The sequence below is a fragment of the Cyclopterus lumpus genome, chromosome 16 (genome assembly GCF_009769545.1).
Source record: "Cyclopterus lumpus isolate fCycLum1 chromosome 16, fCycLum1.pri, whole genome shotgun sequence".
NCBI classification, from domain to species: Eukaryota; Metazoa; Chordata; class Actinopteri; order Perciformes; family Cyclopteridae; genus Cyclopterus; species Cyclopterus lumpus.
The window spans coordinates 8,054,974-8,078,416 of NC_046981.1; the positions used below are offsets into that span (position 1 = coordinate 8,054,974).

At 40.8% G+C, this 23,443-nt stretch overlaps 5 protein-coding genes across 10 annotated transcripts; 4 read left to right on the forward strand and 1 right to left on the reverse strand.

The window, feature by feature from the left end:
• Positions 1 to 94: 94 nt before the first annotated feature.
• LOC117745169 lies at positions 95 to 2,992 on the reverse strand. 4 transcript variants are annotated; one of them, XM_034553283.1, is made up of 9 exons: positions 2,863 to 2,988; positions 2,715 to 2,775; positions 2,245 to 2,616; positions 2,137 to 2,160; positions 1,952 to 1,990; positions 1,759 to 1,870; positions 1,343 to 1,411; positions 1,102 to 1,183; positions 95 to 1,017 (listed from the first exon to the last, which is right to left on the reverse strand). In XM_034553283.1, exons 2-9 carry the CDS (start codon positions 2,773 to 2,775, stop codon positions 940 to 942), a joined length of 837 nt encoding a protein of 278 aa, XP_034409174.1. In that variant the 5' UTR covers positions 2,863 to 2,988; the 3' UTR covers positions 95 to 939. The 4 variants fall into 4 exon arrangements, with proteins under 4 accessions (XP_034409174.1, XP_034409176.1, XP_034409173.1 ...); XM_034553285.1 differs by lacking the exon at positions 2,245 to 2,616 and having other exon boundaries at positions 2,863 to 2,992; XM_034553282.1 differs by having other exon boundaries at positions 2,715 to 2,937.
• Positions 2,993 to 4,273: 1,281 nt separating this feature from the next.
• Positions 4,274 to 10,043, forward strand: si:dkey-238d18.4 (TBC1 domain family member 15). Of its 2 annotated transcripts, XM_034554402.1 has the most exons (10): positions 4,274 to 4,803; positions 5,951 to 6,136; positions 6,280 to 6,398; positions 6,799 to 6,902; positions 7,704 to 7,771; positions 7,898 to 8,044; positions 8,531 to 8,621; positions 8,760 to 8,908; positions 9,008 to 9,149; positions 9,248 to 10,043. In XM_034554402.1, the coding sequence occupies exons 1-10, from the start codon at positions 4,575 to 4,577 to the stop codon at positions 9,414 to 9,416; spliced, it is 1,404 nt and encodes a 467-aa protein (XP_034410293.1). In that variant the 5' UTR covers positions 4,274 to 4,574; the 3' UTR covers positions 9,417 to 10,043. The 2 variants fall into 2 exon arrangements, with proteins under 2 accessions (XP_034410293.1, XP_034410294.1); XM_034554403.1 differs by lacking the exon at positions 7,898 to 8,044 and having other exon boundaries at positions 4,275 to 4,803.
• A 953-nt stretch (positions 10,044 to 10,996) lies between these two features.
• hsc70 (heat shock cognate 70) lies at positions 10,997 to 15,354 on the forward strand. The gene is made up of 9 exons (XM_034553376.1): positions 10,997 to 11,137; positions 12,465 to 12,669; positions 12,772 to 12,977; positions 13,254 to 13,406; positions 13,479 to 14,034; positions 14,168 to 14,370; positions 14,470 to 14,668; positions 14,801 to 15,033; positions 15,172 to 15,354. The coding sequence occupies exons 2-9, from the start codon at positions 12,465 to 12,467 to the stop codon at positions 15,352 to 15,354; spliced, it is 1,938 nt and encodes a 645-aa protein (XP_034409267.1). The 5' UTR covers positions 10,997 to 11,137.
• A 991-nt stretch (positions 15,355 to 16,345) lies between these two features.
• Positions 16,346 to 18,562, forward strand: LOC117745339 (chymotrypsin-like protease CTRL-1). 2 transcript variants are annotated; one of them, XM_034553594.1, is made up of 7 exons: positions 16,346 to 16,391; positions 16,557 to 16,660; positions 16,755 to 16,834; positions 16,929 to 17,010; positions 17,123 to 17,303; positions 17,453 to 17,583; positions 18,401 to 18,562. In XM_034553594.1, exons 1-7 carry the CDS (start codon positions 16,346 to 16,348, stop codon positions 18,560 to 18,562), a joined length of 786 nt encoding a protein of 261 aa, XP_034409485.1. The 2 variants fall into 2 exon arrangements, with proteins under 2 accessions (XP_034409485.1, XP_034409486.1); XM_034553595.1 differs by having other exon boundaries at positions 16,755 to 16,831.
• A 668-nt stretch (positions 18,563 to 19,230) lies between these two features.
• Positions 19,231 to 21,472, forward strand: LOC117745322 (C3a anaphylatoxin chemotactic receptor-like). The gene is made up of 2 exons (XM_034553568.1): positions 19,231 to 19,324; positions 19,759 to 21,472. Exons 1-2 carry the CDS (start codon positions 19,315 to 19,317, stop codon positions 20,841 to 20,843), a joined length of 1,095 nt encoding a protein of 364 aa, XP_034409459.1. The 5' UTR covers positions 19,231 to 19,314; the 3' UTR covers positions 20,844 to 21,472.
• The last annotated feature ends 1,971 nt before the right edge of the window (positions 21,473 to 23,443 follow it).

Below are 23,443 nucleotides of genomic sequence, written 5' to 3' on the forward strand. Positions count from 1 at the left end.
ACCAAGGTCGAGAAAGGCTCATCCTCAGCGGAATCTAATCGGAATATGACGATTGCTTAATAAATGTACAACACTGTGGACAAGCAATGACACCCACGTTTAACCTTTTATTGTTTGTTACAGTTCTTATTCTATATTAAATTTCGAAATGAAATGGCATTACACATAATAACTTCATTTCTAAATAGGAGATTGAATCAGAAAACAGAAGTTTCAGCTCCTGCCGTGATGACACAGGACATGAATTGGCAAACATATTGAGAAAGACGAGAAAGAAATGCAACATATCATTTCACTGAACCCAAAATGTGTCAAGTGAAGTTGTAGCTGTGCAGTTGAATATAGCAGATTACATGAAAAATATTCCACAGAACACAGACCTACAGTCATAAGGTGTTGCAAATGAAATACTTGATATCTTCTGCTGTTTCACACTTGGTTATGAAAGGGAAAGAGCCCAGCATTACAATGTGAATATCAAGCAGGTCACACTGGGCAAGGGGACACATTTGAAGCCCAGGTTCTGAGCAATAATAAACATTATCAATGGTTATGTATTCACTTTAATAAACAAAAGATAAAACAATTTTAAAAACTTGAATATTCTAATAAGTAATTATAGGAATAAATAGCGTCTATTTGTCACTGAGAAATTGGCCCGTGGAAACAGACACGTATAAGGTCTCCCATCTACGTACATGACACCCAGACTGAAAGAGACAAACAGTCGTACATAGTGGCCATTTTTCATCTCTTGAGGTGAGCTCATTGTGGTTGTTATTCGTTTTTATTAATGGCATGTAGTCTTTATCTCATAAAATGCTTTGGATGCTGTGAGTCCTTTCTTACTCGTGATAACAAAAACAATGTTCACACATGCAGGATACAGAAATACCATTTAAAATGACGTTCCAAATGGATTTGTGAGAAGCAGCTCTTCTACTCTTTTGAATAATCCACATTTCCATATACATTTTCTGTGTGATTCGTGTTTTGACCCATCTGACTTGGAGGGGCCTGCAAAGACAGACGTTGGATTATATATTGGGCTACGTTTTTTGTATATTCTTAGTATATTCAAATCCAACTATGGTATTGTACCTCAATGTTGATGTAGACAGGATCATCAATGTCCTTCTCTTTGGAAAGTGTTATGTTCTCTTGTTTTTTGCAAGATACTTCTCTTAAAAAGTCAAACAAACAAAAACACAGGTTGGATTCCAAATTCAGAGAAAGAAAATCAGTTTCACATTCACGTTCACATATCTGGTGCCACATACACACTCATACAGAACAAACAATGCAAACTTCATCATTTGATTTCACAATTGTATCAACAAACCTTTTCAATTTGTTTTCTCGGCTAAAATTTGCATAATATACAGAATCTTCCCTGGTTAAAGATTTTGACCTGTGAAAATAGTGAAAAAGATATTATCCTTTCTAGAATTATTATCACGACACATTTAAAGCCCCCCTCCAGACATGTTTTATGACATGAAAATACTCTGCTTTGGATCAGTTGCGCTTGCCTTAAACTCAGATTGAAGATGAGCAAGAAACTTTTCTCTTTTAAATGTAAGTGTGAAAAAGGCCTTCAGATGTCAAAGTCAACCAGCGAGGGTCAAATATCAAAGTGAAGTGACATTAAGCAAAACACATTTTTTAAATGAAAGGTGTCTGCAGAAGATTTACGTAAGAAAAACATTACAATCAGTCGTGAAAAAAACATTCAAAATTAGTTAAAAATAAAGTTACCTTTTGTGTTTAATGCCAAAGACTATTCCAACGACAACAATAAAGATCACAATTGCAACAATTGGTCCATAGATGGCCATATGCCTTTGTGGTATTGTATCCTGGGAGAAAACTACACAAGGACAGTAATCTTATTATTAAAGGAAACCGAATTACAGATTTAGACATTAAATATCAAACTGTATAAACGTACTTGTTGATGTTTGCAAAGTGGGAATTGTTTGATGGATATCTAAAAAAAGAAAAAAAAGAAATCAGTTCTCATTATCATTCTATTTTACTTTTTCTGACATCGAAATAGAAATATTTAACCACCTATTTGCAAATTGAGGAGTATAGAAACAAAGCGTATGAGAGAATAAAAGCTTGACAGGATACCTGGCATTTTGATTGTTGGAACACCTGTGGGAGAAACATGTAAAGTTTTGATTTCATTTCCATTTATTCAATTTGATTCATGACCTATAAAAAAATGTAAATTCTTACCAGACACAGAAATGGAGACAAAATTAGCTTTAAAACTATAGTTGTCCCCCTTTGCAATAACTCTCACATAGATGTTTGGTACATTATCCTTGATGTTATAGATCGTGAGTGAGCAGTCTCCTTTGCTCTTATTTCCAATGAGCTTTGTCTTTCCTCTGTACTTCTCCAGCACAAATGTGTCATTTGGGTGAAAAACATACGCATTTGGGTCCTTGTCAAAGGTATTAAATTTGCTTCTCTCGGGCTTCTTCCAGTAAACCTGAACACTTTCAGTGCGGCTTTTCGGCGGAACAGTAAACGTGCATCCTATGGTCACGTTTGAACCCAAGGTTGTAGGGATATATCTGGGGACACTAATATTCCAGCTTTGACCTATAGGTTCAAAATCAAACCAGAATGAATATGTATCAAAGTGCATACTTCATAAGATAACATGTAAAACAAACATATCGACTCAATAAGTCACCCACCTTTTGAATAAGACACCAGGATCAATATGAGAGTAAGATCAATAAGGCCCATCAGCTTCATCTGATCCAAGGAAGACATTCTGAGGTCAAGCAACATCCTGAAACTGTGTAGATTGAACTCTACAAAGCTGTTCTAGTAATTACTCACTGTGAGAGGGACCCAGAAGAGGCTGCAGGGCTTTATTGTGCTCTATCAATATGTATTAGAGCTGACCAAAGATGTGAAATGGTTGGGTGTGTTTCCTGTTCAGCATGACTTGAGAAAAAAAAAGGAAGTTGGGACAGAAGAATGAACACATTGAGATTCAGAGACAATGAGAAAACACTGCAGCTGATGTGCTTGTGCCTGTCATATCGTTTGAAAATACAAAATAGACGCAGAACGCGTGCTTGACATACAGTAAATGATGACATTCACTTGAAGTCGAAGTGTCTATTTACACTTCTCTGAGTGACCATCAATTCAGTTTTTTAACTGTATTCACATACAGTCTTAGAATGAATCCATAACATATAGAGTCATAAAACAAAGCAGGTGTAAGGTCCTTTAGTTCAACATCGCTCTACTAGTTTCAGGGAAAACAGGTACACAGAACAAGTAAACATCAAGTTACATCTAAAACAAAATCACCAATAATTATTTTTTACACTCGGAACATAACTCAGTGGTGTGAATAAACAGTATGTTACCACATCAGTGTCACAATAGCATTGGCTAATATGTGCAAGCTTTCACAGAGATAGAAGTGTCCATTGCTTAAAAAGTAAAGTGTCATCTCTGCTCTGCAGTTTCAATAATGTCAGGTAAAAGCGTTGAAATTGTGGCTTGATCCGGTTTTGCATCTAAATTAAACAATAGGTTCCTATATGTTCAAGGCTAATCTAACCACGACATGTAAACTGATGTAATGGTTCCTCCTACTGGCCACAAAGGTTACTAAGCAGTCAGCTTTAGCTGTCTGATGTGTCTCTATGAGACAAATCCATTCCCACTTTGTGTAATTCTTTCAATGCACACAATGCCAGTAGAGATGGACATGAATCAATGCTAGCCTATATGTTTTAAAGCTCTTCACACTGTCTTAGAAGATAATACTGCTCTTCAACATGTTATATTTATGGATTAAGGAATATATGTTGCTAGTTGCAACAGCAGTCAAGTCAATTTCAGCTCAGAATTCCAATGTGTTTTGTTTTCTGTACAACATACCTTCAATTTGGATTCAGAACATCATGCCCTGGTTAGCTATAAATGACTTACTTTACATGTTATGTTGTTTATTTCCTATATGTACCTATACTGTTCCCACAGTTCATTTAGGAGGTCCATTTAACAATTTACTGTCCCAATATTCCTCAGTTTATTCTTTTGTTGCATTAGCAAAAGCAGGCCAACCAACTTTATGAACAAGTATGTCTAATATGAACATGTTACCCACATCAAACTTGATTAAAGACCCTGTGTTTAGGGTCACCTTCTCGTCAGTTTGGGCTCGATACACCGGTGTGACGCTGTTACATTAAGCCACAAGGTGGGGCGAGTAATGCTCCCAAATCCAATGTGACCTTTGGCACTGGAGTCCACCTGGAATGTGGGCCGCACTCGGATCTCAAGGTGCAGTCATGTGACTCCCAGATGGCCGAATGAGACCCATCGGGGCTGCGAATGGTTTGCCGAAAAGTCATTCGACAAGTTGTGACATTTTGAACGAGTCTACTCCCGGTGGCGGAAGTCAGTTTCAGCTCCCGATGGGTTACGGGAAGTTGTTTCGTGAGCAGCAGTCTGCGGGAGGATGAGCGTTTGGTATCTGTGGGCAAGCGCTGCTTCACCTGGTGGGATCGCGACGACTGTGGGCACCGATGGAAGACGCGACTCACGGGACTCACGGGACTCACGGGACTCCGCGGCAGACAGCCGGAGAGGAGTCGAACTCAGCGGCTAGTGACCAATCAGATGTCCGCTTCCAGAGGAGAGTAGCAGCTGTCAGCTCTCCTGCTCTGTCCGTGGCACGGCTCACCTTACCTGGGGTCATGGACGCCGAGGGGAGGGTCGACGAGTCACGGCTGAGGATGCATATATTCAAAAACGGTATATCTATCTATCTCTTAACATATGCAGATACTACAAATCACAAAAAGAGTTCAAGTGATTTTCCTAAATATGTATATTAGTATTTATAGAACGTGACTTTACATAGTATAATTATTACAAACTGTATGCAATAACTGTTCACATTTAACTTCAGTTTTATGTGAGCAGTTTGAACTTAATGGAGAAGCTAATGATTCTGAGGTTACAACAGGTTAAACAGGATTCTTTAATAATCCCATTTAAGGCAGACCCAATATCATTCTGAGCCAAACGTAAAATAAAAGATTATAATCAACATGTGGCTTCAGTGTCTAGACAAATACAAGTATTGTGCTGCTGCAGTAAATTCTTCAACAGGAATTCTTATTATCAGATGTGTCCAGAGGCATCAACAAATGTAGAGGCATCAGTGAGCGTTCCTCCCGACAAAGAGGAAGTGAGCCTTACTACAGTCAAACTATTGTCTACAATCTAACATTGCATTGTACATCTGACCCCATCCAGCAGAGAACTCCAGTGTGACTTCTGTGCTGCAGCCACAGAAACCATGTAGACGGTTGGTATGATGTCTAAGAAGCAGAATACAATCACATGAGATTCACCAGCCAGACTAAAACATTCACTGTGGTGTGGCAAGCTGAGAAATGAGGATCTGCGGCTCCATTGCATAACATATGTTAAAGCAGCCCCTAACCACAGTCATTAAGACTGCCATCATCTAGTCCTGGCACTATCTTGGCATGTTGATTTACACCAGGCACAAGACGATGAACATCTACACATAAGAGCTCTCGCTGGGGTAAAACATCCCTTTGAATCTATCATCCATGAGCAGGAATGTGGAAACTTGCCCCCCCCCCCCCTGTTTTCTTTGTCCTTTTGATCTTCATTCACATTCCATCGGCAAAACATGGAAACCAAGGATTAAAGAACCTGCAGAGTGAAACATTACATAAGATGTCTGAAATCCAAATGAAAGCAGGGTAAAGTTCATCAAAGTTGGTTTCCTCCGGATTCCCTCCTTTCACAGATGCAAAGCTTTAACTATAACATGTGATTCCCTCAGGGTTGGTTTTGGTCTGGTGGAACTGTGTCTGACTATTGACCGCTGTAAATGATCAAAGGGTTTTCTATCCCTGTCCAGGTGGTGTGTGTCCCTCCGAGCGGGGTCTGGTGTGGCGCTTCTTGTTTGGGATGTACCCGTGCAGCTCGACAGCTTTAGAGCGCTCTCTGCTGCGGGAGCAGATGTCGGTGCGTTTCCGGGTCATGAAGAGAAAGTGGCAGCAGTTCCTTCCTTTGGCCGTGCGCATGCACCTCAACGGCACCGACGGTGAAAGCTCAAACATGCACCGCAATGCAGAGTCGTACGGCTCTCAAGCGCGTCAACCTTTCATTCATACTCATTCTCTTTCCCTGCACTACTGTTTCTTTGTTAAAACATATCCGACCCCTTGATCCCCGTCTTCATTTCAGATGAGTTGGTGGCAGCCGTCAGGTACTTTGACCAAAGGCAGGAACTGGCCCAGCAACAGACCCAGGACCAGTCTGATGAGGTCAGGGACCGACTGGCTTTCTTGGAGCTTCAGGCACAGGTTAGATTAATTAAATATGTGATAGTATAATTACAATCTTTATATTTCAATGTTATGTTTTTTATTTTATATGTACTTCTGTTTTTCTTTTCAATACACTTCTGCATCTGTAGTTCCATTAAATAAGTTTACTTTGTTAGGATTACGTGTTTAAAGGGTGAAGAGTGAAGTATATTCAGGGAAATTACACAACGGGATATAATTTACTCGGTACTTCTGTGTGTGAAGTGTTTGCTCTTAGGGAACAACTGATAGATTTGAACAACTGATCAAACTGACACAAGTTTACAATAATATTCCCTTTTCCAGTTGAAGAACCGCACTAAATATGTCCACTACAGCGGCCCACGTAGAGATCCCAATCAACGTATTTGTCTCTACGTGTACTTCCTGTTACCAGATATTGTTTGAGCGAGTCACGTTTGACCAAGTGGAGCTGCGTGAAGCCACACGGATCATCGACAAAGACGTGGCGAGGACTAACCGAGACCTGAGCTATTATCAGTGAGTGATTGTCAACCATTGTTGTGTGTCAACAGATAGTGTGTTGGATGTGATTGCTGACCCTTGACATGAATGTGGGAATAAGTATCCAGACATTTAGAGTCAAGCAGCTAAAAGGGATCGTTCACTTTCTGGCTCACCTCAGTTGACCTGGAAAGGAAAACAAAAAAGCAATAGCGTGTGTAGAGTCATATTTTATATATTGTTGTAAGACTGGAATGCCAACACAATGAACTCTTAAGGCCACATCACTTTTTAATAATGATGAAAAACAAGGAATCCTTGCATCGTATTGCACAGCACATATTATTATTAGGTTGTGCTGTACATCTTGAATCTTTAAACGCGCAAATAGAATGTATGAGGCTATTTTCTACCTTTTTTAACTTTTTGTTTTTAATTAAAATATTATTACTTTTAGTGAGTTGTTTCTGAATTTAGATAAACAATGGGGAAAGTAAAAAGACATTAAATTTGGTAGCTACCAAGATATTTTGTGAGGGCTGCAGAACCACTGTGACTGCTTCTCTAAAATCTAAAATAATTTTGGTACAATGCTGAAATAATAGATATGAAGTAACAATGATAATAGAGAGCTTAATTTTAATTGTGGTCTGAAAACTTGCAAATTTGCGTCACTTATAGTAATTATAGTATTTTCGTATATTCCTAGGTTTGTCGTTATTTGTCTTATAAATGTGAGGGAGCAACTGTCGTCATATGTTTCTGTGGATTATTTTACTCTATGTAGTGCATGTTTCTGCAGTGTTCAACTAATTCTGCTCACTTTTGTTTCTGCAGGAGTGAAGGTTCAGCCAACCTGTTGGTTTTGAGAGATATCCTCATCACTTATGCTGCTTTCCATCCAGGTAATCCGGCAAGAATGAGCAGGTCTATTAACACTGACAAGATCAGGCAGCATTAGAGGCTGTGTGTGGCCCCGTCAAAGACACTAACTGTTGGTTGTTTGTCACTTCTCGCGATCGTTGATGCAGAGGTCAGTTATGCCCAAGGAATGAATGATCTGTGCAGCCGGTTCCTGGAGGTTCTCAACTCTGAGGTTGACGCTTACTGGAGTTTCTCCTGCTACATGGAGAAGTTCTCCAAGGACTTCAGGGCTGATGGTCTGCACAGGAAAATAGGTCAACAACAACAATAAATGCAACTTAATGTATACAAAAAAAATGCTATGTTTCCATATGTTGTAAAATTAGGTTTCTTCCTGAATGTAATTGCTAAAACTATTCGGGACCTCTAGTGGTAAAACAAGGATATTGAAAACAAATAATTCCAGTACATGCAATGAAATGTCCCATTATATATTTAAGTGTAGTGCGTTTTAGACTGATACAGAATGTACAGATTCCTGAAAGTCTTTATTTTTCAAATCCGTAGAAGTTTGATGCTAAATCAGACATTCAGACAACATTTTTAAAAATCCTAAAAGAATGGGCCAAAACCAGACAAAAAGGCATTAGAGATACAATAAAACCTGTCCAGAACAAAAGATTTAGTTATGAACAGATTTTACTGATCGACTACAGATTCCACTGAAAGCAAGTGTACAATCTATGAGTTTAGATTGTGCAGTTGAAGCTTGTGAAAGAGTTGTGTTTGACCTCTTTTAGAGTTGGAGGCCGCCCTGTTGAAGGAACTGGACCCTCATCTTTATGCTCATTTGGTCACAGACCGCATGGAGAGCTTCACCTTCTGCCACAGGTATATCTGCACAGATCTTTGCTACCATTCTATATATATATTCTCTATATCTGACTATTGGTTTATATGTGTGATTGTTCCACATGCATTTATTTTGTGCGTGTGCATGTGCTACTATTTAACTTGTCTCCTTTTAAGGTGGCTGCTGCTGGGTTTCCAGAGGGAGTTTGAACACAGTGACGCATTACGTTTGTTCGAGATCCTGAGTTGTGACCACCTGGAGCTTATCTCCCAGCAAGTAGACCGAGCACGTTATCAGGAAAGGCTCGCACGGAAATGCAGCACAGGTGAAACTAAGAACTGAAGTTGGAAGAACAAACAAGGCTGAAAATGGAGGGATAGGGATATTAAATGTCTGACTTTAATGCTGCGATGTGTCTCTGCAGAGGACAATTCCGAGTCAGAGCTGCAGGCCATCAACACTGACTTCACCTTTGAGCTTTTCATCTGTGCAGCCATCCTGTTAGAAAACAGAGAGTCTTTGCTGCGTTGCCGTGATGAAGTCCAACTTATCCAGTTTACTAGCAGGTTTGTCTGTTTGCTCGGACTTAAAAATACCATCACATAGAAACGGATTGTGTTTTTTGTTAATGGATGTGTTGGTTAAACCTTTGCTTTTTGTGCAGCCTCCAGGGAACACTGGAACTGAACAGCACGCTAAAGAAAGCAGAGCACCATTTGTACAACTACTGCAAGCGCTGTGCTTGGGACTATATGGATGGGTGTTGTAAAACGGACAAGAGCAAAGAAGAGAACTTTCTCTATCAACTCCGTAGTTTACTTGTTTTAAAGTAAAAGCTGCTATTTAAATAGCTGTTGTCAAAGTCTCGGATGAAACTGTAATTTGTAACCAGGGACACATAATCCCTATTTAGAGTTTTGATGGCACATTTATTATTTTTTATTTCCGAGGGAAACGCACTGATGGCTGCTTACCTTATTGGATCCGTTACTGCTGTTTATTATAAATGTACAGTATTTATTGTATGCCAGTTGACCTGCACCAACTGTGAGTTATTTTGGTTGCTCTCCTTAACTGCCCTGATAATAAAAAAAACTGTAAGCTCAATATCATAGTAGGAGAAAGGAATCACACTTCATGATTTGTATTCCGGATTATGCAATATTCAACGGATTATGCAATATAAACAACTACTAACAGGCATGTGTGAGTGCTAAGATCTGATGTGTCGCAACAGGTGGTGTTTGTAACAAACCGCAGTTATATTTAATGCCAGATGGTCTCTGTGTCAGAGAGGCCTATAGACGTCCAGTTTTTGAGCTCTGGCAGAGGGACCATGTCGTAAGGGGAAGGGAAATTACTTTTAAACTGAGAATGAAACATGTAAACTATATATGTAACCAAAAATGTGTACCTCAATAAAACTGCTGGCGATTGTTTATGATATGGTGTTCTCAATATCCATGTTCAGTTTGCTTATTTACCTTACATAATACAGGAAGTCAGAATTAACTTTGATAACTAATCATTGTAATGCATGCTCTGAATAAAAAACCTGCAATTAATACATGTTACTATAAAATAAGTATAGGAATGCAGAAACATATGAATGTACGTGGATTTTTACTACCACAGTTATTATATTCATCTATACAGTGTATATATTGTAGTTTTGGTTTGGTTACTTTATTAGTACCGGTAGGTAGACTTGGTTTGCAGTAGAAAACGAGGCATCCATCTCGACATACATTACAACCAACACATACAACCGGACAAACATGATAAAAGTACTCAAAGCTACAGATGTATAATTATAATAATAATAATGTGTTCACCTGCGTGGTGGCTGCTGGAACAAAGCTGGTTTAGTCCAGGTGGATGGACTACATTTATTATCGTACATGCAGTAACGTTCAAAGTGTTTTTAAATTGTTGCCTCTCATTTACCCGTTCACACACACAGCAGCAGAGCAGGGTTTAGTGGCTCGTGGACACTTTATTAAGGTAGTGTGAAGCGGAGGAGCTGGGGATCAAACCTCCAACACGGACGATGGACGACCTACTCTCCATCCTCAGCCACAGAGAACGATCTATTTCAGGTTCTCAAATGCAAATAGTTTTAACATCTGGCTTTTGAGTTTTTGAGGTCCTTCATAATCAAACATCTATTTTAGACAAAGGGCACATTCATTGTCTACATGATTTTCATTTTGAAAAATGTAACACTATGTACTGATACATTAATTTTGCTTTTTGTTAGTTGGCAGAGGGCTACAGAGGCTGACACATGGGCCTAGAACCTTCCTTGGTGGAGTCACCTGACACCCTGATGGGCTCTCCCTGCACGCACAGCGCTCTATATACACTGGGAAGCAGAGACACTCGTCCTCTTAGATCACCGGCCAGGATAGGGAAAGGAGTTCTGAACAGGATAAGATAGAACTTTATTAATCCAAGAATTCATGTGCCAGAGTTTCATTCAAGATTCAGGAGAATCTTTAAAGTCAGGGAAAACTCAGTAAACGCTCAAATCTTGAACATCTGACAGCACAAGGTAACCCCTGAAGCAGCATTGCACTCAGCCTGGCTTTATCGTCCGTCTTGCTTGCTGCTTTAAACGCCTAATGTGCCAACGAGAGGTATTCCCAAATAAGTGAGGCTTGCATGGTTTTTGTCAAAAAAGCAGCATGACAAGCTGAAGCAGACTCTGTAAGAAGAACCACACAGTTGAGTGACTGTCCAGTGAACAAAAATGTCTTTTGGGATTATTTGTTTCCATTTCCCAACAGTGTCAGTCGGTCTTAAGGATTGTTTCAACCAAAGGAAGCTGAATAGCATTAACTAACATAATCTAATATAAACTACCTCCATGTGTGCATCACTTTGACACAGTGCTGTTATATTCATGTTCCGTAATATATGTTTTGTACTGCACATGATCACTTTTAGAATTGGGCATACGGCAGGCAGTGAAGCAACGCTGTCGGTATTTAGCATGTCAGCATTTTCTGCTCTGTGTTGCACAACTGGATAACAAGTGATAATTCAATAGTCTGAAATAGTTGAAGCCGTTCTGGGCCATTTTAGGGAACAGGGTTCAACATGCAGTGGAAGGAAGGTTAATCGAAAGCTCATTAAACTTAAATAAGCAGTTTTGTTCTTGTGATTTGGTTGAATATTAATGTGGAATATGTGTCTGTGTCTTTCTCTGCCTCTAAAAAAAGTTACATTTCCTTTTTTTTTTGAGTTCTCCACAAATCAAACACCAGTTACTGCACCTCAAAGCTGTGGTTCTTTCTGTTTAATAGGAACCAGTCTTGCCAACTAGTCACTGATAAATGATCTGTTCATTTTTAGCCACCTTCCATTCATTGCCATACGCTGATGCTTATTATAGAAATGGTAAGCTATTTGGAGCCAGCTGTCGGAACATAGACACACTGATCACTATTCCAGGAGCAGTACATCACATTGCACCAGCCGGACTGTTGCTGAGGGAGAAGCGGAGAGAGCAACAGTGTGGGGAGGGATTTAAAGGGCAGTGTGACACCCACCAATCGTTTGGTCTCAAGTGTCAGGAGGTGGTTTAGCCATCGATGCTCTTCCACCACTCCACCAACTGAGCTTCATGTGGCCTTGCACCTTGCACAGACTTATGTAACAGGGACAGGCATATACGCCCACAGTGGATATGCACGTTTGTTCATAGTATACAGGTGTGTACACATTGAATAATACTGCAAGATCATAAACATTAAAAAAATATTATAACAACTTTATTCATTTATGATGAATACATATACTAATCTGGGATTACTGTCCATAACAAGCAGGGCGGCAATTACAAACACATTTATTTAATCTTGCTTCTTTTTTGTAAGATGTCTAAAGGACCAGCAGTAGGCATTGATCTGGGAACCACATATTCCTGTGTGGGCATCTTCCAGCATGGCAAAGTGGAAATCATCGCCAATGACCAAGGAAACAGGACCACGCCCAGCTACGTGGCCTTCACAGACACTGAGAGACTGATTGGAGATGCTGCCAAGAACCAGGTGGCCATGAACCCAACTAACACTGTATTTGGTGAGGACTGCAACACCCAAAAGGCAACAGGCTCAGAAACAGCGATCCAAAATAACAAGTGACTTACAGCGTCTTGTTTTTTTTCCTCTTAAATCTCCTCAGATGCTAAGCGTCTGATTGGTCGTAAGTTCGACGATCCTGTGGTGCAGTCAGACATGAAGTACTGGCCCTTCAAGGTTGTGAATGACTCAACCAAACCCAAGGTGGAGGTTGAATACAAGGGTGAAATAAAGACCTTCTACCCCGAGGAAGTGTCCTCGATGGTCCTCACCAAGATGAAGGAGATTTCTGAGGCTTATCTCGGCAAGGTAGATGACAATAAGTGTACAATCCTATGCTTAAAATACCAAAGGGTAGTTTTGTTTTTAAAAAGGTGGCAGTGACAAACAGCAACTTACTATATCTATTACACTTCCTTAAATGCCAGACCTCAGAATCATAGCAAGCGCTTTCCTCTGCCTCGAAAACACATTGGTAAAAAAAAGTATTGGCCGTGTTTGCAACGTGGTGACAGATTTAAAAAAGTAGAATAGTTTGACCACACAAATTGTTTGTATTGACTCAAGGTCTCAATGTCTTCCCAGCCTGTCACCAATGCAGTTGTCACAGTTCCTGCTTACTTCAATGACTCCCAGCGTCAAGCCACCAAAGATGCTGGAATCATCGCTGGACTTAATGTGATGCGCATCATCAATGAGCCCACTGCTGCAGCCATTGCTTATGGCCTGGACAAAAAGGTAACTTACGAACAAGGTGCAAACCGTAACCTCGTTGATGTTCCTATTAGTAATTCTTACCATTTCGTTTAGGTTTGCGGTGAACGTAATGTCCTTATCTTTGATCTCGGAGGTGGTACTTTTGATGTGTCAATCCTGACTATTGAGGATGGCATCTTTGAGGTCAAGGCCACGGCCGGGGACACTCACTTGGGGGGTGAGGACTTTGACAACCGCATGGTTAACCACTTCATTGCTGAGTTCAAGCGCAAATCCAAAAAAGATATCAACACCAACAAGCGAGCTGTGCGTCGTCTACGCACAGCCTGCGAGCGTGCCAAGCGCACCCTCTCCAGCAGCACTCAGGCCAGCATTGAGATCGATTCCCTCTACGAAGGAGTGGATTTCTACACTTCTATCACCAGAGCCCGTTTTGAAGAGCTCAATGCAGACCTGTTCCGTGGGACCCTCGAGCCTGTGGAGAAGGCCCTGAGGGATGGCAAGATGGACAAGGCCCAGATCCATGACATTGTCCTGGTGGGTGGCTCCACCCGCATCCCCAAGATTCAAAAGCTGCTGCAGGACTTATTCAATGGCCGTGACCTCAATAAGAGCATCAACCCTGACGAGGCAGTGGCTTATGGTGCAGGTGGGTATTTCTACAGCATTTCGCTTTACACTCATTTTCTGGTCATATTCCTATTTGAGTATAAAAGCCATTGTTCAAATATGATTAGGTGGTTTATATGGTTTTAGTTTCACCATTTTTAAACTATTCACAGCTGTGCAGGCGGCCATCTTGGCTGGTGATAAGTCTGAGAATGTACAGGACCTGCTCCTGCTGGATGTCACGCCCCTGTCCCTGGGAATTGAGACCGCTGGAGGAGTGATGACTGTCCTTATCAAAAGAAACACCACCATTCCCACCAAGCAAACCCAGACCTTTACCACCTATTCAGAAAACCAACCTGGTGTGCTTATTCAGGTAGTTTTAGACAAATAACATTTTGCTCTCCATTGCTCTCCCAGTGCACTGCAAGTACTCCTGAAAGTGGACAAATCTGAGTTGAGTAACTGTTTTCAGGTTTATGAAGGTGAGAGAGCCATGACCAAGGACAATAACCTCCTGGGCAAGTTTGAGCTGACCGGTATTCCACCTGCTCCCAGAGGTGTCCCTCAGATTGAGGTGACCTTTGACATTGATGCCAATGGCATTCTCAATGTGTCTGCAGTGGACAAAAGCACTGGAAAGGAGAACAAGATCACCATCACAAATGATAAAGGTAGGGAACCATATTAAATATGTATTAAATCAGAAGTTGATGTAGCACATCTGGAGGATAGCTACATGAACAAAGAGAAGACAACAAAATATTGCATAGAAGATACACAGCTTTGTATTTAATTTATTTCAGGGAGGTTGAGCAAGGAGGACATTGAGCAGATGGTGCAGGAGGCGGAGCAGTTCAGGACTGAGGACGAGGCCCAGAAAGACAAGGTCCAAGCTAAGAACTCCCTTGAGTCTCTGGCCTTCAACATGAAGAGCACCGTGGAGGACGAGAAGCTCCAAGACAAGATCAGCCCTGAGGACAAAAAGTCCATTGTAGACAAGTGCAACGAAGTCATTGCCTGGCTGGACAGGAACCAGGTAAAAACACTGTTGACTGAACTATACGTCTTGATGAGAGACAAGGTTCCTCTTTTGCTCACATTGTGAGTAAACATTTTCATGGAATAGACAACCACAATGCAAAACAACCCAATATTTGGGCTTTCTGTCACCCAGGTGGCAGAGAAGGATGAGTACGATCACCAGCAGAAGGAACTGGAGAAGGTGTGCAACCCCATCATCTCCAAGCTATACCAGGGGGGTATGCCAGGAGGGATGCCAGGAGGGATGCCCGGGGGTTTCCCTGGTGGAGCTGGAGGCGGCTCCTCCTCTGGCCCAACTATCGAGGAAGTCGACTGAAGACTGCTGACACTGTCTTTATTTCAGATGCCAACATACAATATAAACATAAATATATTTACTTAGCCTGAATACACATCCAATGAAAAAGAGATCACCAGCTTATTTTGTTTTACATTCTCGCTATCATGTTTGTAAACTTAACAATTTTAAGCAACTAAATTTGACAGGCGTTTCAAATATTCAGTCACATAAGAAATACTTAGAGGCTGTTTGTTGTCTTCATTATTTCTGTCGCCAATGATGATTTGCATGAAGTATTTACACATTTAATCAATAAATATCACCAATGGGATGCTAGTTGGCATATTGTACTGTGTATTTCTTTTAATATCATTACATTTCTGAATAACTCATATATTCATTAGTGCATAGGTAAGCACTTTTTGTAGATAAAACTGTTACCGGAAAGGTTTTGATCAGGATCTTTTTCTTTTGTAAATATAGCTTACACACAGGAAGGTACATAAAAAGGCGTAGGAAAATTATTTTATTGTCGATAAGAATATCTTGCAAAACAAATTTTTCCGTCTTTTTTCCTCTGATGTGTGAGGTTTGAAACAAGGATGAAAACAAGATCGTATACAGCTTTTCTTAAACATAAATTCAAGAACACAAGAATTGTAAAATGTTCAGTTTTTTTTCTTTTCAGAGTTCTTCTTACCAATGAAATGATTGCGCAACTATTTGTTTGCTATAGGCTAACCGGACAAACACAAGCATAAGACTAAGTGGATGAATGCTTAAGTTATAGGTTATCTCATGTGCTTATCACCACATGTTCTCTTCCCAGACCTATCACAGTCATTAGTGTGTGTGTGTGTGTGTGTGTGTGTGTGTGTGTGTGTGTGTGTGTGTGTGTGTGTGTGTGGCGGTAGTAGTATTGAGCGCTACACATGGAAATCAGGGTCAAGTGTGTGTGATACATGTATAAAAGCCAGTGTCCCACACAAGTGACACTCAGGGAAGTGAACACTATCGAGACGTCGCCATGTTCTTGCTAGTCAGTTGTTTAGCTCTTGTGGCCTCTGCACTGGGTGAGTGACTGCGGTCTACCAGCAGATGCATTATCTGGAGAACATTTTTCTCACACATTAATTAGACAAACAAAACAATTCACAAAACAATTCACAGTATTCTTAATATATATGTCTTGTTGTGGGACAAGCAGGTACATTTTCAACTGTGTGATGTGGCCTCAGGGTGTGGAGTACCTACTATCAAGCCCCAAGTGAGCGGATACAACAAGATTGTAAATGGGCAGAGTGCTGTTTCTGGGTCCTGGCCTTGGCAGGTTTCTCTTCAGGTAGCCAAAGTTATGCACCTTGCAATCGCTACAATCTCAACCCCTTGTATAAATCAGAAAATGTCATGAAGAATATGCATGTTCTCACTTCTAGGATGGTCGTGGATTCCACTTCTGTGGAGGTTCCCTGATCAACCAGTACTGGGTTGTCACTGCCGCTCACTGCCGTGTGTCGTAAGTAATGCTGAGGGGTCCCACATCCACATGAGCAAAAGCCCAACATGGCCATCTCTGTGATCTCTCCTCTGTCTGTTTTGGTTCCCACCAGTCCTAGAAGCCACCGTGTTATCCTGGGAGAATATGATCGTCAGAGCAACGGTGAGCAAATTCAGGTCAAGTCCATTTCCAGGGTAAGCAACGCCATAACCCACACAAGCTTTCTTTTATTTAAAAATTATTGAACATTTCCTGGGTAGAGGTGTCATTAAAAATGTCATGATATATGCTCACGTCTCCATCCAGGCCATCACTCACCCCTACTACAACGCTCAGAACTTCAACAATGACATCACCCTCCTGAGGCTGTCATCCCCAGTGCAGATGGCATCCCGTGTGTCTCCTGTGTGCCTGGCCTCTTCCAGCACCAGCATTCCCTCTGGAACCAAATGTGTCACCACTGGGTGGGGCAAGACCGGCCAAACCTGTGAGTTAGCGACTACTTGCACAAACAGATGTTCCATTTTCACTAAACTATAAAGGCACTGCTGAATGTCTACCATACTTCCCTAAGAACAATATAAAATATACACGTATGCAGCTATAGCCTCATCTCCATTTCTTCTCCGTTCTCAGCAAGCCCCCGCTACCTCCAGCAGACTGCCCTGCCTCTGCTCACCCCTGCTCAGTGCAAGCAGTACTGGGGTTCTAACAGAATCTCTGATGCCATGATCTGTGCTGGTGCTTCTGGAGTGTCCTCCTGTCAGGTACCAACCATTTCAACGCCTGAAATGTAGGGTTTTTTAAATTTGTTATTCTTCAACAGAACAATACGCTTCAAGTTGGTTAAAAAAACAATTGTTCATTATTGTTCATTATTACATTATTAGTAATGATGACATTTTATACATTTGCTAATGACACAGGATTTGCTTGTGTATCACAAATTTAAGTTAGTTATGATTAGCAAATGATTTACAGAAAATTGTAAATTATAATTTGTTCATAACAACTGAACATGTCAATATGAGATAATTTGTAAATTAATAATAACTTTTGATAATATGTTGAGATATTGTACACATGATATCCAAATTGATATTGCTATATACTGTATTTATATACAGTATATATATATATATATATATATATATATATAGATTGATAGATTGATAGATAGATAGATAAATAGATATATGGCAATACATATTGCACACAAACACATATGATTCAGTAGATAAAGTGGGTCGTCCATTAACGACAAGGTTGGTGATTCTTTCTTCTTGCTGTACTGCTGCTAATGTTTACCATGAGTTAAAATGGCATGTATGTACTTCAATTTAAACAAATTGATGATGAAAGCATTACTGGAAAGTAAGAGTTCTGTCTTCTCACTCAGCAAAAAAAAAACTCTGCATAAGTGTTTCCCATTTCTGTATTGATTTTAGAGTTACGCAAGGCCAGCTCACATCCTGTATAATGCTGTACAGAACCTATGAAGCATTTTCAATTATATTGTATTGTATTAGATGACCCCATGCATGTTCTTAAAAGCCATTTAGATACACATTTGTTTCATTTCAGGGTGACTCTGGTGGCCCTCTGGTCTGTGAGAACAGTGGAACGTGGTCCCTTATAGGTATTGTGTCCTGGGGTACCTCAAACTGCAACGTGCGCACCCCTGCAGTGTATGCCCGTGTGTCCTACCTGCGAAGCTGGATTGACCAGACTGTTGCTTCCAACTAAAATGCAACAACAAAAATCAGCAATACAGATGTGCATCATCCTGCTAATCAATGTGATCAATGAGTGATTCTACGCAGCATCAATATAAGCTCTCACAAGGATCCTACTATTACTATTGAAGTTGAATGGCTGTACTGCTTTGTTTGGTGCATGTGTAAGAAATGATACATACAATATAAACATTTCAATAACACCAATGTCGGTTTTAATGTTTTACATTCACGTCAGCCTGATGGGATGGCATGTTGCACATACTGTGTGTGTGTGTGTGTGTGTGTGTGTGTGTGTGTGTGTGTGTGTGTGTGTGTGTGTGTGTGTGTGCGTGTGCGTGCGTGTGCGTGCGTGTGTGTGCGTGTGATTGGGTGGGAAGGTTGAAGAGCAGGACTGTGCAGCATACAACAAAGATGCATTTCAGGATAAATATTAAAAAAACTAATGAAAAGCAGTTTAAGAAGTTTTGAGTTAGGGTTTGAAAAACAAAACTGTTGATATATAATCAAATATAAAACACAAGAGTCATTCCGATCAAGTATTTTTTAGATCGTACAGTCTTTTTGGATTGTGTTACATTCTAAGGTGTTCTTGTTATTTTGTCCACTTCCTGTTCATGACAAAGTCATGACAGCAGAAGCACATTTTCATTGGCAGCTGCATGAACTAAGAAGGAGGAGTAATCAAAGCGAGATTGAGTAAAGGCAGAACCAGAGAGAGATCAATTTAGGATAAAGACCGACTCTCGCTGCACCAGACAAATGGGGACCGGTAAGACACTTTACATATAAGGTCGATGCTTTTAGATTGCATTAACAGAAAGCTGGTCTTCTATCATTTCTTAACTAATTGATCTAAAATAAGGATGCACAAACCATATGTTTTTGTTAATGGGTAATATTTTCTGGGCACAACAGCAATTGAGTGCAATAGGAGAAACATTGACTCGCAATTTAACACAAAGTACTCTATTTCCACTTCATCCAATTTAGGACTAAAGTGGGAGTTACTATAGAATATGTACCAGGAGAGGAGCATTCGAAAACACAATACTAGAAACTACCAACCAGCATACAGTTAATAGAGGCAGATCATTTACGCGTTCTGGTTATAAAAGTAATTAAATTGTCTTTCTCAATGCATATTGCAGATTGTGTTGAAGAAACTAATGTCTGTATTTTTACATTTATTGTTTTGTTCAATAGATAACATCACTTCCACTGTACATCAACCAGCTGGGATAGATGGGGTTTTCAGAAATGTTCGTACGGCGTCCCTGGTCATCTACTGTGTGATATTTATGGTTGGGACTCTGGGCAACGCTGTGGTCATCTATGTGACAGGCTGCAGGATGAAGAGAACGGTCAACTCAGTTTGGTTTCTCAACTTGGCTCTGGCTGACTTCCTCTTTACAGCCTTCCTGATTTTCTCGATCATTTCTCTCTCTCAGGAGCACCAATGGCCATTTGGACAATTCATGTGCAAGCTCAACAGCTTTGTGAATATAGTCAACATGTTTGCAAGTATCTTTCTCCTGACAGCCATAAGTCTGGACCGTTGCCTGTCGATCTGGGTGGTGGTGTGGGCGCACAACAAGCGCACCGTTCGCAAGGCCCAGGTTATATGCGTTGTCATCTGGATGACTGCTGTGGTCTGCAGCATCCCTTATGCCACCTTTCGGGAGGTTAGGGTCGGAGGGGGGAAGATTTACTGTGCTTATTCTGTATCCACAACACAAAAATTGGGTCTCAACATCTTTCGCTTTGTCATGGGCTTCCTCATCCCTTTCCTGGTAATATTGCTCTCTTATGTGGCCATAGCGGTTCGTGCAGGGCGCTTGCAGAGAACCAGGAAACAGAGATCTCGCCGAATCATTTTCTTTATCGTTCTTGCATTCTTCCTCTGCTGGTTGCCCTTCCACATTGTTTGTTTAATAGAATTAATGATGCCAACTAACTCAAAGAATATTGTTATTATTGTGGGTCCACTGGTTTTGAGCCTAGCTTTTATGAACAGCTGCCTGAACCCCATTCTTTATGTTTTCATGTGTGATGAATTCCAGAAGAAGCTCAAGCAGTCCATATGCTTTGTCCTAGAGAGTGCCCTGGCAGAGGACCACTTGTCATTTATGTCTTCTCGCAGCTTGCCGTCACAATTTTCTCGGACAACCCGGAAGTCTGACTCTACTGCACCCGAGGAGAGGAGAGGAAGATCCACTTCCTTGAACTTGGAAGAAAGCAAAGTGGCCATCACTGTGGAGACAGAGAGAGAGACTGGGAGCACCGATTAGGAGTGCCATCTTAACAGGAGATGTCAATCTAATGTGTCCACATCAAACTTAGTAGAGCACAAACATGTTACACATAACATGTTACATTTATTCGGTCAGTATATCTGTATTATTTGTATTTGCTATGTGTGATTTCAATGCGTTTATTTTGTATTAAAGCGACTAATACTCGCGATCAGGTGTTTTCAATTATGGTTGATAAGACATCCTTATTGACTCCCTTGTGCCTTATGTTGCACCTGTTACAACGCTCACTTTTTTATAGTAAATGCAGTTTGATGACATCACACAGCTCCCGATATCTCAGGTCTAATCAGCCAGAATATTTGAAAACACCTGTGTGGGTGTGCTGTGGCTTTAGGATGTAAATATCAAGTTCTTTTTTGTAACAATTCATTATTTTGTACCATGAAACTGTGACTTTCAATACATTAGATATGGAAATGCCTATAATTCTTATGATAAAGAGACCAGTTGTATGTTTATCTTTGTTAGCTTTCGATGCTCCAGATTATTTACCTGTAGTTATTGACAGGCTGATTGTTCATCCTTGAGACTGTCACACAAGACTAAGCTTTAATGATTGAGCTATACGCATTTCAATACAATGAATAAAAACTTCATTTTGATGAGATGTTCTCTTCCTTCTACATGACAAACGCTAATGCACACTACTCCCCGGACGGTGTTTTATCTTACAGGATATAACGGTATATGCTTGACTTCTTGCTTTTGGAAAATAGAACATACTCTGTAAAGCAGACCGCCGTCAGATTACTTGAAAGCACACCGCAAATCAAAAGTATCAGTTCAAGACAAGAAGATTATGAACAAAATATGACTATGGGAAATATTACATTACATTACATGTCATTTAGCTGATGCTTTTATCCAAAGCGACTTACAATAAGTGCATTCAACCACGAGTACAAACTCAGAACAACAATCTGTTATCTGCATTTGAGTGGAGGAAGTCTGGTTTCCTGTCAGCACAGATGTTATTGTCACCTGCTTCTGAAATCTCGTGAGGTTCCTGAACGCATTGCTCTCTCACTTCCGGTTGCCAGCTTAGCAGAGTGTCTAATGTATAGCTATTCCTCTGCCTCCCTTAATGATAACGGTACATGCAACAAGTGTAGTTCATTTGCTAGGTTGGAGGCAGTTCTAAGTGGGTTAGATGCACGGCTCCGCACCATCGAAGCTCAGACAGTTACGCTAGTTAGCTCGCCACCCCCCATAGCCGGTGCGGAGCCTTTAGCATTAGCCTCTGTTAGCTGTCCCCCGGCAGCCCCCGAGCAGCCGGATGGCTGGGTGACTGTTCGAAGGGGTTTTAAGTCTAAACAGAAGCCCACTGAGCACCACCAACCTCTTCACGTTTCGAACCAGTTTTCCCCACTCAGCGACGCACCCGCTGAGAAACCCACTCTGGTTATAGGTAGCTCCATAGTCAGAAACGTGAAGATAGGGAAGCCAGGGACCAAAGTCATATGCATCCCGGGGGCCAGAGCGGGCGACATTGAATCTTGTTTAAAACTGTTGGCTAAAGATGAGCGTAGTTACAGTAAGATTATAATACACGCCGGCGGTAATGACTCCCGACTGCGGCGGTCGGAGGTCACTAAAATTAATGTGGAATCGGTGTGTACTTATGCCAAGACAATGTCGGACACCGTAGTTTTCTCTGGCCCTCTCCCCAATCTGATCAATGATGACATGTATAGCCGCATGTTGTCATTCAACCGCTGGTTGTCCAGGTGGTGCCCAGCAAACAATGTGGGCTACATAGATAACTGGCAGACTTTCTGGGGAAAGCCTGATCTGATGAGTCGAGACGACATTCATCCCACTTGGGATGGAGCGCGTCTCATTTCTGCAAACATGGCAAAGTTGATTAGCGGACTTAATCCATGACCCAGATTTCAGATCAGGAAGCAGAAGCAGAGTTGTAGTCTTCCACCCTTCTCTGCACTTACATTCGAGCAGTTACCCACCCTTAACCTTAACTCTATAGAGACTGTGTCTGTCCCACGGCCACTTAAATTAATTAAATTAAAAGTAACCAGAAGAGGAGTCATACAAAATAACCTCATACAGGTTAACATCACTATTTCAAAAGTGCAATAAAACAAGAGAATTAAATGTGGACTCCTAAATATTAGATCTCTGTCATCTAAAGCTGTATTAGTAAATGATTTAATATCAGACAATCACATTGATTTATTGTGTCTTACTGAAACCTGGCTAAACCATGAAGAATATGTCAGCCTAAATGAATCAACTCCTCCAAGTCATATTAATACTCACATTCCTCGAGGCACCGGCCGAGGAGGTGGAGTAGCAGCCATCTTTGACTCAAGCCTATTAATGAATCCTAAACCTAAACTAAACTACAACTCATTTGAAAGCCTTGTTCTTAGTCTTTCACATCCAACCTGTAAAACATTACAGCCAATTCTATTTGTTATACTGTACCGGCCACCAGGTCCATATTCTGAATTTATATCTGAATTTTCAGAGTGTTTATCAAGTTTAGTCCTTAAAACTGATAAGGTTATTATTGTAGGAGATTTTAATATTCATGTGGATATTGACAATGATTG

Coding starts and splice junctions, on each gene's coding strand:
- si:dkey-238d18.4 (XM_034554402.1), top strand. CDS start 4,575: ATGGAAGACGCGACTCACGGGACTCACGGGACTCACGGGACTCCGCGG. Junction 6,399..6,798: donor TCTTGGAGCTTCAGGCACAG/GTTAGATTAATT, acceptor TCCTGTTACCAG/ATATTGTTTGAGCGAGTCAC. Junction 8,909..9,007: donor CGCACGGAAATGCAGCACAG/GTGAAACTAAGA, acceptor GTGTCTCTGCAG/AGGACAATTCCGAGTCAGAG.
- LOC117745169 (XM_034553282.1), bottom strand. CDS start 2,811: ATGTTGCTTGACCTCAGAATGTCTTCCTTGGATCAGATGAAGCTGATG. Junction 1,991..2,136: donor TCCAACAATCAAAATGCCAG/GTATCCTGTCAA, acceptor TTCTTTTTTTAG/ATATCCATCAAACAATTCCC. Junction 1,184..1,342: donor CGAGAAAACAAATTGAAAAG/GTTTGTTGATAC, acceptor TGACTTTTTAAG/AGAAGTATCTTGCAAAAAAC.
- hsc70 (XM_034553376.1), top strand. CDS start 12,465: ATGTCTAAAGGACCAGCAGTAGGCATTGATCTGGGAACCACATATTCC. Junction 12,978..13,253: donor CTGAGGCTTATCTCGGCAAG/GTAGATGACAAT, acceptor ATGTCTTCCCAG/CCTGTCACCAATGCAGTTGT. Junction 15,034..15,171: donor CCTGGCTGGACAGGAACCAG/GTAAAAACACTG, acceptor TCTGTCACCCAG/GTGGCAGAGAAGGATGAGTA.
- LOC117745339 (XM_034553594.1), top strand. CDS start 16,346: ATGTTCTTGCTAGTCAGTTGTTTAGCTCTTGTGGCCTCTGCACTGG. Junction 16,392..16,556: donor TCTTGTGGCCTCTGCACTGG/GTGAGTGACTGC, acceptor ATGTGGCCTCAG/GGTGTGGAGTACCTACTATC. Junction 16,835..16,928: donor GCCGCTCACTGCCGTGTGTC/GTAAGTAATGCT, acceptor GGTTCCCACCAG/TCCTAGAAGCCACCGTGTTA.